This window comes from Thunnus maccoyii, chromosome 16 (assembly GCF_910596095.1).
Source record: "Thunnus maccoyii chromosome 16, fThuMac1.1, whole genome shotgun sequence".
Taxonomy (NCBI): domain Eukaryota; kingdom Metazoa; phylum Chordata; class Actinopteri; order Scombriformes; family Scombridae; genus Thunnus; species Thunnus maccoyii.
Genome location: NC_056548.1, coordinates 19,204,063 through 19,216,154, shown reverse-complemented (window position 1 = coordinate 19,216,154; position 12,092 = coordinate 19,204,063). Strand labels below are relative to the sequence as shown.

The 12,092-nt window shown below is 41.2% G+C and overlaps 1 protein-coding gene across 9 annotated transcripts; it reads left to right on the top strand.

The window, feature by feature from the left end:
* The first annotated feature begins 4,473 nt into the window (after positions 1–4,473).
* LOC121880982 lies at positions 4,474–12,037 on the top strand. 9 transcript variants are annotated; one of them, XM_042388631.1, is made up of 6 exons: positions 5,039–5,080; positions 5,375–5,426; positions 8,449–8,598; positions 9,436–9,477; positions 9,734–9,871; positions 9,956–12,037. In XM_042388631.1, exons 5-6 carry the CDS (start codon positions 9,774–9,776, stop codon positions 11,586–11,588), a joined length of 1,731 nt encoding a protein of 576 aa, XP_042244565.1. In that variant the 5' UTR covers positions 5,039–5,080; positions 5,375–5,426; positions 8,449–8,598; positions 9,436–9,477; positions 9,734–9,773; the 3' UTR covers positions 11,589–12,037. The 9 variants fall into 9 exon arrangements, with proteins under 9 accessions (XP_042244572.1, XP_042244567.1, XP_042244568.1 ...); XM_042388632.1 differs by lacking the exon at positions 5,375–5,426 and adding an exon at positions 6,621–6,728 and having other exon boundaries at positions 5,045–5,080; XM_042388633.1 differs by lacking the exon at positions 5,375–5,426 and having other exon boundaries at positions 4,475–5,080; positions 9,440–9,477.
* Positions 12,038–12,092: the final 55 nt, after the last annotated feature.

Sequence of the window (12,092 nt, the reverse complement as noted above, 5' to 3'; positions counted from 1 at the left end):
ATAAAAACTGTTAATGCCAGCCGTCAGTGTAACTGAATCTTGGCAGCAGCTGAAAAGACAGTTCAAGCTTTTGTCTATTGCAGCCTGTTCAGTCAGTCTATTTTAATCCCACAAAAACAACTGAGAAACTAAACAATGCAATTTAAGACTCAATTCTGCACAATGTTCTAGTTTACCATGCAAGATTAGAAGTATATTAAGCAGAAAATAGAAATAGTGTACTTTTGGCCAGATACGCACATAAATGAGGATACTGTGTGAAGAGTGAAGTACGTTTCTTTTCCTGTTCTTGTTTCCTGTGTGAGAAAACAGGTCTGACCCACAGGAGGTGGAGAGTCAGCATCCATAGTCCATCTTGCCTTGAAGTGGGTGCCATCCTGGATGAATATTAAGCACCCACACCACCCACATAAGTATACACCACCTGCTGAGGCTGTACTGTCACAGGCTGTGTGTGTGTGTATGTGGGTGTGCGTGTGTGTGTTGGATCATTTTACTTACTGTACTTTATAGGCCACCATTAAAGTTAAAGAGGTAAAGAACTCTCTTGCTTTGCATGCTTTTACTATGCTACAGGGAGATTTTTCTTTTTTCTTTTTTTTTAAGGATATCTTACACAATACCATTAAAATCATGATTATGGCATGGGATTAGCAGCTTAATGAGTATTTCAGGAGGCTCGTCTCCCTGCAGTCAGTCACCCTCTCCTGTGTGTCACAGGAGCACTGAGGGCCTGTGAGAGGCACCTCTACCTTCTCAGAGATGCAAATGATAACGTGTGTTGATAACAGGGCTTACATTTAGACAAACACAGTCATACAGACACTTACAATTACACACACCCACATAAGCCTTCACCAGACAGCACTCTCATGGCTACTTGAATTGTGATTCTCTCATGTTCACCAGCAGTTTTTTGGTGCTAAAATCCAAGCCATCAAACCCAGGTCAGGTGTTTTATTCTGCTCTTGCTCTAGCTCTAGTACCATTTGGACATACTGTTGCCTGGTGATGTCCCCATTACAGACCCAATCTCTTTGGGGTGAGAGCATCTGTCTTACCATGCAGTTCAAGAGGATGGAGACATGAGAGTCGCATCAAAACCCCGGCAGCTGACTAAAAATGTTATGTAATCTTAAAGATGCCTGATTTGAACTGCAAATCCACACAGTCCACTTGTTTCTGCAGTGTTAAATAAGTTGATGGTATGAAGTAAAGTGAGACATGACTGTTGAATTTTCATAAATGGCGAGATGCGTTATTCGGCAGTGCTGGCAATCTAATAACTAACAATAGAAGCACTCAAGCACTCAAAATTTAAAAATTAAAGTCCCCCTTTTGAGCTTCACTGTGCAGAGTTATGTATGTGCAGTTTGACACTGGAAGGCTGTTTTCAACTTATATAAGTGTGATGTGGAAACATTAGTTTAGTTTAGTTTAGTTTAGGACCATATGCAAAATTTCAAACAAAGAGAAAAGATGCTTTGTACCAGATTTAGCTACTGGCTCATTTCCATCTGTAGTCCCACATAGACTGAGAACAGACTTTATAGTGAAGTAGGAGACATCTTGTGTCCAACAGTTAAACTTTAGAGACAAATATTTTATACATTCATAGATACTTGAATTTTTAATGAGGGAGAAGATGGAGATGTCATTTTGAGGTTTTTAACTTGGTAATTATATTTATGCTTGTGTAGAAAAAACGGATTACACACATTATTGTTCCAAGCAGAGTGTTTTTATATGTCTTAATACATGTCTGGAGGGGATCTTTAAATTAAAACTGTTACTCTCACTGCTGATCGTGAACCAGCATACATTCATTCTGTGAGAAGTTGCCCTATAATGTGCACTGACAATACACCCATATGAACTCATTTATTTTACAACAGGTGGCTGCAGCATCAGTTCAAGCTTCCACAATTCATCTATTCATTTCCTCACTTGTTTGTTTTTTGCATTTTCTCTCCATGAGGCAGCAGCCGACAGGTGGGTGTGAGAGAGGTCATGAGCCAGAGTAACACCCACAACATCATGACTACATGCATTATGGTATGCACTTAAGACAGGTGAGTCACCAAGTGCCTCTTTTGAAAGTAATAACAGTCTTACCGGGGGTTCATTTTGATGTAGAACTTATGCTTTTACTCAAAACTACATGTACTGTATATTGTGTGTGGCTAAAAAAAGAGCCACAGGAGCCAGTGTGAGCAGTTAGAAGGTGGATGCTGAGCAACGTGAGTGGCAGAGCATGTGGGGGAGAGAACGGATAGCCGTGGGCCTCAGGGCCATTAGTTCATTTTAAAAAGAAGTGAAGCTCCTCCAGGGAGCACAGAGGGTTGCCATTAACAGAGCTTTTGTGTCTTGAGGTGAGATTTGAGAGATACAGTCTTCCTCTGTTGTTCATGTTGTTATCCTTCAACATTCTGTATAAAATGTATTAATTATGTGAAATAAATAATAATAATCTGTTCCCTTCTAAGCTGAAGTCTTCTTCTTTACACTTAAGAGTTTAAAGTAACAGACTGAGGGCATTATAGACAAGAGATGTGACACATCAGCAGTCGAGACATCATGTGAAATGAAACCTGGCATCTGTTATTGTCTTAAAGCCTCCTGGTGCTTTTTTGATTTCTCCACTGACCCAGCCAAACCTGCCATTTGCTGCAGCTTTCTTTGCGGATATGACTGTATGGCAGATCTTTACTCCAGATGCGACTGAGTGTTACCCATCTCCGCACAATGTGGCCATCAAACAAATACATTTGTTATCCATTTGTACAATTTATTGAGCTGTCAGAGGTGAGCAGGCCTGCAAGGCCACAAATAGGGCCTGTCAGATGGGAGATGGAGAGGGAGCTCTCAGGCCCTCTATCTCTTCCGCATCATTGCAGGATAGGAATTTCCATCAGACCTGATAGATTAAGGAGGGGGGTACAGGTGGCTCATGGGAAACAGCACTGAGGCTCAGCATGGCGAAAGGTATTGCTGACACAGATTCAAGTCTTCTTGTTCAGCAGGAAACCAGTAACGAGTGTGAATACCAGACATCTCAGACATGCTATGTTGTGTTTTCAGATAAACATCATAAAAGAACACATTCTCTCTGAATTTGCCTGATTTATTAACACCTTCTTAATAAATCTGGCCTTTATGACTTTATGATATAAATTCTGATTATGCAGGAAAGTATCATGTATTTTGCTTCTTTTTCTTCTCTAGTATTTCACATCTTTAATATAATCAACTGAAATGTCAAATGTCACAGTACAGCTATTAATGTGACTCAGGCAGGTCTGAAACGTGTTAGATTAATGTCTAAATCTTACAATAATGTTGTTCAGGTGTTGCTGAATGTATCCAGGATTTTGCAGGAACATCAGTAATGATGTTCTGTTTGTTGCCCACAGCTGCTGTGTGTCACAGCTGGCTGCAGCATCACACAACAGCTGAAACAATAAGTGCATCTCCAAACTGAGAAAGAGGCTGTGTGCATTTATGAAAGCGGCACAGCAGCAGTAACTTCATTAACACCAGATCGGTCAGGATCTGACTGTAATTAATGTTCTGTGTTCTGCTACACATCTACACAGGTCAGCTGTTACACACAGATTCCAGGTTCATATGGTGGAATTGTTTGTAATAAAGCAGCCTTTTACTGTATGGATGAATCCTGAGCTGTCAGGACATTTGTTATTTTTAAGTAGCTATAAATGTCCGTGTAAAATTTCATGGTAATCCAAAAGAAACATTTATGTCTAGGCCAAAGTGGTGGGATCAACTGACTGTCATTGTCTTTCCAAGAGTCCTGCTGTGTATGTGGCTAAAACAGATGCATGTGGATACCCTCAGTTTTTCTTTTAATATTTAATTAATTGTGTGATCTATGATGATCTAAAAATTCTGTCACGTTCTTTCCCTCTTGAACTCTTGTCATCCACCCGGGGCTGTGGCAAAAGACACAGGCAAGTCACACTGTAGGTGCTAATTCTCCGTTGTCCAAAATGTCTCCGTCTGAGAACTGATATTAGAGCCCCCTAAATCCGAAGGCTGAAGGAACAGCCTACTGTTTACCATCTGGCTGTGTCAGCCTGGCAGGTCTGAGTCAGGGCAATAATTGATGAGAGCAGAGGGAGCAAAGGCACTGAGGGGCCCGCCTCATGGCCAATAACATATCAGTGGCCCCTGTGATTGGCAGCTCCTGGTGTGCTGTCAGGGTCTTCAGCTGCAACCCTGTAACTCAGTATAATTGTCCTCTCTCATTCAGCTCTGCCTTGATATGTCATCAGTTTGCCTTGCTATCTGTCTACAGAAATGAAAAAGTCCCACTTTGGCATATTTTTTTCCCTGGAAAACAAACACTGAATACAAGTGACTTTCATTAATGTTGGGAGTTTGTTTCAAGATATTCAGCTGTTTAACATGACATTTGTTTTCTTCTATGGGACAACCACAGTGGACTTGCCTCAACCTTAGAGACAATATACAAACACACCATGGTTACGCTGTGACAGCAGGCCAGCTGCTGCCTTTTTCCTGGAACGGCGTGTGAAATCTACATTCAACCTAAGGTTTCTAGTCCTTGAATCAAATCAAAGGGCATTAGAAGAATCGAATGGACACACAGACACAAGATTGTTCTTGCTGAATACAAATGCATCCATTTAGTGCTTTTGTCCCCGCAGGAGTTGTTATCCCCCACTGCTCAAATGACAAAGCTACCTATGTTAAGATGTTATGTAACTGCGAGGAAACAAAATCAGATTGTGTTTTGTTGTGATTTGATATTTGGACATGAGGCGGAAACAAGAAATCTCAAAAGAGGTCTGTTATAATGGTGACATGTTCCAGGGAAGGCGACGTCTTTTCAGGTTAGAGATTATAACTTCATTATGTTAATTGTGTCTTAGCTGCCAAATTTGTTCGGGGAACGGAAAATGAAGGTCGCCACAAGTTGCATGCTGTTTTTCACAGTGCAAGGCAGGTGATAGCCTTTATCACATCATTCTCAGGTGTGCTCAATTAGCAGGGAGAAGATGAAGTAGTCCATGGAGGATGAGGGCATGTTGAGTCACTGGTAAGGAAAAATTTTTAGTTTCGATGAATGGGCCTTGTTGAATCTGGTCCCGCATGAACGCCATTTCCTACCTTGTGCTTATACACTAATTTAGTCCCAGGTGTTAGTAGCTAAGTGGGGTTACCAAGGGAGTTAAGCACAGTGTTTTGTTTCCATTTACAAGTTTTTCTTGAGGAACCTTGAGAGATGTGTTGATTTTGTCACACTGAAAGTGCATTCTCCCCAAAGATTAATTAAGACATTTAGGGCTGCAGATAACACCTTAACTTGACACGGGCTTTAATTTCTAATCAGGCATTCAAAGTGGCTCCTGCTTGGGCCAGGTCCGCAATGAATGGGAGATCAGGTATTTACCATGACATCTCTGCTTTATTGCATACATGTGTCCAATTAGCAAGTCTCATGGCACCAACTCATTCACATTCTGAATATTTCTCCCACATTTCATTCATTTCTGTTCAGTCCATTTTCACATTGTGTGAATGGATGATAGACTGGTTTTATGTTATGCACAGAGACATACTGACCATGGCTTCTATAGGTCTTTGACAATATGCTGTTATTACTGTAGCGATAACTAAGTAATGTTACTGTCACTTTTGGGGTTGAATTAATCTAATAAAGTATAAAAAAAGTATAAAAATGACTTCATTTGTGCTGTACAATGAATGCTCAGCAACTTATTCAAATGACAAATATGTGCATGCTAAAAGACTTCATCCAAACATTAAATTCATCACAAAATGTAGTTATTCTGTTTTTATATGGTTAAAATAAAGATTAGATAAAAAGGTATATATAGTACTCATACAACTACACCCTGTGAACTACAGTATTTCAGATCTGGATAGTCTATTAATCCTGCACTGTGTCTTATAACAGCCCTAGCAGAGACAGTCAACCCACATACTGATAATCTGCAGTAGCCAAAAGTTTTGGGGCCAACACAATAACTCAAGCACATCTCACGGCCTGCCTGCTAGGTTGGAGTCCAGGCAACTCAAATCTATTTCTGGATGAACTGTCCTCTGACAAAGCAGCCAAAGTCTCAGAGCATTCAAACTGGAACACCTGATAAGAGAGTTATCAACCCTCAATGTTTGTTTTACCAGTTTTATCCTAGAAGTGGCCTCCTTTTTGTTATAGAGTTACCTTACAGTCTTTAGTATGTAATTCTGCTGACAGTCGTAGGTGTTCTTATGATTGTATCGAAATAGTGTAGAGTGCAACAGACTGGAAAAATTATCTAATAAAATTAAGCCCACTGTGTAGGAGGCAGAGAAAGAGGCAGCCATAAGTGTGGTGTCATGGAAAGTGTGCTACAGTTAATTATTGTAAGAGGTGACTGGAAACATTGGGACAGTCACAGTCAAGAACCTAACTCGCACTGAGCTTGACTATTGTTGCAGTTTTGTGGTAAGTTTTATATAACTTCATTATGATACCTGCCCAATTAGCACAATTAGGCTAAAGTAGCTAACATTAGCAAAAGTGTGCACCAACCAAGTCTCCAGTAAGCTAATGTTCCTGTCGGTCCAAGGTAACGGGCATGTTTCCAGAGCGTGTGAGGCAACACCCCGTACTCCTTATCTGGAAGGTGCTGGCTCCAAAGATGGCATCAACTAAGTTCATACCCCTTAATACAATGGTAGGTAAATCTGGCCAAATCTGGCTCCCTAAAAAAAACATATTTGGCCCCCTGATGAAAGGTGAATTTTTCCCTTCTATAGATTAAATCAAACCTTTTTCATAAATCTATGGTAGATAACAATGTTAGCACAAGGCTCATGTAATACCCAATAAATATGACATCTTAAATATTGCATAATTTGGCCTATTCCACCAGAACGGATTTGTGTCAATGACAGTACTTCAACTATAAATGAAGCAGGCCACTGTTTATTGCATGAGGATAGGCCAATTACATGTCTAGTCACTGTATGTTCATGTTTATCAGTCATTTTTTGCCAGATCAGTATAAACATAAGCTGCTGTAACTCTGTTATGCCTCATAATGGGAATAATAATAAAAGTAAAACCATTTTATAAATCAATTCTATTCTTGACTGAATTGAAAGAAATAAACAAAAAGAAAAATATTAACATATTAAAAACATACTGGGCTGTTCTCTCCATGCCTGCACAACATCTGCCCCCCAATAAATAGTTCTGAAAAATGTGTCCCATGGTTGAACCTAATTGCTGACCCCTGCCTGAATACATCCATGCTTCAAACCAAGAGGTTCAATTTTTGTTTGAAGTGACTTTGAATGTGATACGACTGTTGGCTCAATTGTCTGAGAAACTGATTTCACGGAGAGTTCTGTGATCAAACACATTTTGTAAATGAAAGGGAACAGCCACAAAAAAGACCACAAAAAATGTAATGAACAGATCAGAGCAACAGCAGCGTGTTGGATGTCATCTTTGAAAGCTCAACTCATCAGATCTTGAGGTGGATGGGCAACAACAGCAGATGACCATGCCAGGATCTTCTCCCAAAATCAGAAACATAGATAAAGTGCGATCATCAACACTGGACAACTGCAAAGTGAAAAAATGTAATCACATAGTCCAACAAATCCTGACTTCTCTTACGACATGCTGGTGGTACAGAGTCAGAATCTGACATTGCTAGTATGGCTCCATCTTTGTGAAGATGTACATGGTGATGAATAGCTCAGCACAGTGTACATGGATCCCTTCAAGGCCAAAGTCTATTACTTCTATTATTTTTCAAAAGTGTACTTTCAGTAAGAAAATGCACAATTTAACAAAGCCGTCATCACCAAAAAGGACCATGATAGTGATTTCAGTTTACTCCAACGGCTTTCAATCTCCAGATTCAACCCAGACGAATGTGGAAGGTACAGTAATGCTGCATGAATGTTTTGCAGAAAATGGTAAAAAAAAAAATGCAATACATTTACTGACTGATTTATAAATATGCCTCTTCTCTTGTGGAATAGATTATGTGGAGGAAAGAGTTCCTACTAGTGAGCAGTTGTAACCCAATAAAGTGGCTGTTTTATATAAATATAGTTCATAAATCTTTAATCATATTCAAAGCTTTATGTTCCATTCAGCGTGCAGGCCTTCTTCTATCAGTAATTCAGTTTTATCATTTTATCATTTTAGCTGAGTTATGACTTCCTTCCCATTGATGATATATACACTTTGAAGGCAGCGCATAAATCCTGAGGACATAACACTTGTGGATCTGGGCATTGTGAAGCTTAATCTAGAGTGGCATCTCTGGCATTATAAGAACTTAAATCTATTGAGACGTTGCCATGATATGACCTTGTCATAAAAAGATGTGGCAATGATATGACTTTATGCTGAAAAGGATGTGTCTGTGTTTACAGAATAGCTTCCATCCAATGAAAGACACACAGGAGGATGTGCCAGTCTGCTGATGAATTTCCTCCATATTTGGATGAGTGAATGAGGCGCTCGCTACTGTATAAAGGCCCTGCTGAGGGTTTGATGAAGCCGGATGGTGAACAGTAAGAAAGGTGGCAATGTTTCTCTCACCTCCACTGTTTGGCACAGTTTGGGTCCTGCTGAGATTTATATTAGCAATTAAAATTAAATTCTGGTCTTGTGGAGTAGAAACAGCTGCTTGACAAAGCATGCAAGAGCAAAATGTTTAAATTTGGTGCTTTTGACGTCAATAGTGGTAAATGTAGTAAAATCAAAAATGTATGAGGGGTCTAAGTGAATTGAAGAAATGTGAATTATTTATTCAACCTAAAAACACAGTAATAGAGCAGAATTACCTGTGTGTTTATCAAGGCACAGGAAGGAACACCACTATTTTCAGAGCTGTTATGATTTATGCTGTGAACTGTTATATTTAGAGGAACAGTTCATAATCACAAGGGCGTTTGACATTTATTTTCTGTGTTGCTTCAGAAAGCAACAGGTAATCATGCTGATATTGTCATACAAATAGCAGTCTTGTCCATAAATCTAAGTTATAAAAGGGATCCAAGTCAGTGAGAAGACTGGATTGTTTGACGAAAAGCTGCCTCGCCACATGAGCTGGGCAATGTTTTTAGCTCTTCACTTCAAGAAGCTAATAAAAACGAGGGTTTCGCCTTTTTCTTGTGGAGTTCATTGGATTTACCATTTTCCATGAAAAAAAAATCCTTTAGGCAAAGTCATTGTTATAAAACCTTGAGAGGGTCAAGGTACAATAGTGGAGCATAATTTGAACTTGTTGCACTGTATCATGATTTGTGGATGAAGCAAACTGTCAGCAGAAATACGGGGTTGATGGATGTAGCATTTAAAAGGCATGTTGGGGAGAAAAAAAGGTAAATGTTAATTTTCTCTCCTTCCCTTTGAAGCAAGATCTCAAAGACTGACTTCAATCTTCCCTCAAACCTTTGGTAAGAATCCTGATAACAATATGGTCTTGAATGTAAATAGGACTCAACACAGTGCACTATTCATTGATTTCACAAAATGCTGGATTGTCCTTCCCATTCTATCAGCAGCAGGAATTTGTTAGTTTAGTTGATTTGCCTCAAAGAAAAGTGAAAACGTTGCATTTAAGTTAACCTCACAGACCTCACATGAAAAACACTGGCCATGTTTTTCTCCTTGAATAATTATTCTGTTCAAATAGCATATATTTCTCTCCAGGCAGAGAGTGCTTGGGCTGAATGGATGCTGCCACTGCAGAATGGTCCTCAGACGTTTGTTTCCTAGGCAACGTGGGGAGGGCATGTGGAGAGGGAGGTATAAAAACACTGGCAGCTCCTCTCCGAGTCTTACTCTGAGGTAAATGCACTCACTGTCAACACGGAAAGCTTCGGAGAACTTGCTACACACTTTCTCTCCCTGTTTGTCACCTTCTTCTTTCAGCACAAATAGCTTCTCAAGAATGATGCGACCAAAAGATTTACGCCAGGGCTCTGGCACCAAGACTTTCCTAGATGCCATGCATGGTGGTAAAGTTCACCTTGCGCGCTTCATCCTAGACGCCTTGGATGGACGCATCATCAACTCTATGACAGAAAACAGCCGAACCCCACTCATGTACGCTGTCTGCCTACAAGACCCCGGGACCAGATCCAAGTTCACCCGGCTGCTGCTGGAGAAAGGGGCCGATGTCAACTGTCAGGATGAGGATGGTCGCACAGCCCTGAGCCACGCCTGTGAGATGGGTCATTTGGACGCGGTCAAGCTTCTAGTGCAGTTCAATGCAGATCCGGACATCTCTGACTCCTGGGGTAACAGCGCTCTGATGTATGCTGCCTTTTCTGGGCACAGCCAGGTTCTGGAGTTCCTGGTTCGGGCTTTCAAAAGACTGGGACTGAGGCTGGACAGAACCAATAATGCCGGTCATTCAGCCATCGAGGTGGCCAACTTCTTTGGACACAACCAATGTGTGCAGGTTCTGAACTTTCCTTGCAGAAGGAGCGTAGGCACCGATGACCCACTTGCTGATGTTGGCACCAATGGAGATGGAGAGTGCCGGCTGCCCAACAGGCTCCCCAGGCACATTCTGGAGAGGTTCTCCAAGCAGCTGAATAGCAATGAAGACCAACTGCCTGGGGTATTTCAGAGACAACTGAAGATTGGGGACAGCAGTGGGCTGTGGAACCGCTTCAGGTGTCGCAGGAGCCAGTCTCAAGAGGACAACCACCGCCACAGCTGGGCTCTGCCTACTCAGCTCGAGAAAAGCCAGATCGAGGGGGATCACAGTGTTCTCTTCACTGCCAAACAACTGCAAAACTGCCAGCTTAGAGTGGTAAGAGGGGCTAAAACACTGAACTCTCTGCCTGAGCCAAGCCAGAAAGATGTCAACCGAGACGCTGGACTCCAAGAGAAAACACCAGAGAGTTTTCCTTTCTGGGGAAAGGCAAAGTCATTTAACTTGGACCTTCTGAGCAGCAGAAAGCAGTCCTATCAGGGTGATGTGCGTGACATGAGTCTATCAGCCAGCAAATTAAAAAGAGCCTCGCTACAGGATGAGAGATGCCTGATAGACAAGATGGAATGTCAAGGGAACACCCGGGACCTGACAAACAATGCTGACAAAACTGTATCAGTGCCGAAACCTCTTTTAAACAGCAAGAGTCAGCCCGTGAGAGTGCTTGAGGAGAATGTAAAATCACAGAAAGAAGAGGTTGATGACATAGCTCCATCAAGCAGGAGAGAACAGCAGAAGAGGGGAAGCTTTGCCCCGACCGGCAGACACAACAAACTGCTGTTTGCCAGAGGGGAGATGGAGTCAGGGAAGATCCCCAGCCACACGCCAGGGTTCATGGGCCTGGGGACCAGACTGCTGCGTCGATTCACCGCACCAGAGTTCATGAGGATGGTGATAGACTGCTCGCCGGGCTCTTCAAACGGCAGAGGAAGGATGTCCCGCTCCGAAACCTTCCCTCTCTCTCACACACATCAGCAGGTCAACAGCCAGCCGAGCGTTGACAGCATCAGCGGGGTGAAGTGTGAGTTTGAAAGCTGCTCGTCTCAATCCACCCTCAATTAGAATGAGGACGATGTCAAGCAACAGAAACGGCTGGTAGTGACACTTTTACAGCATTTACAATTCTGACAATGCAGTTTGATAGCTTGGTGATAAATTCTATATACTGACAGAAATAATAATACTTATTAACTAATGCTTATGTTTAAATTTATTGGTATTTGCAATGTTCATTAATGAAAATTCAGATGTTTCAAGCTAGGTTTTGCTATTTTATCTTTAAAATAATTTATAGATTAACCCTATCAGTCTGCGAGCTACCGAATATAATTATTATAGTTTCACATATATGAGATTTATATTGTACAAAAATTTATTGTATTTGATATTGCTTCTGTGTTTATAAGAAATAATGGATGTATTTTGCTTAAATATATTCAGTGACAGTGCACTGTATGATTCATGCTGAATACCTAATAAATGCCTTAAACAGCAGCCCATTCAACCTGTATTTGTGCATGTGTGTGTGTGTGTGCGTGTGTGTGTGTGTGTGTGTGTGTGGGAGTG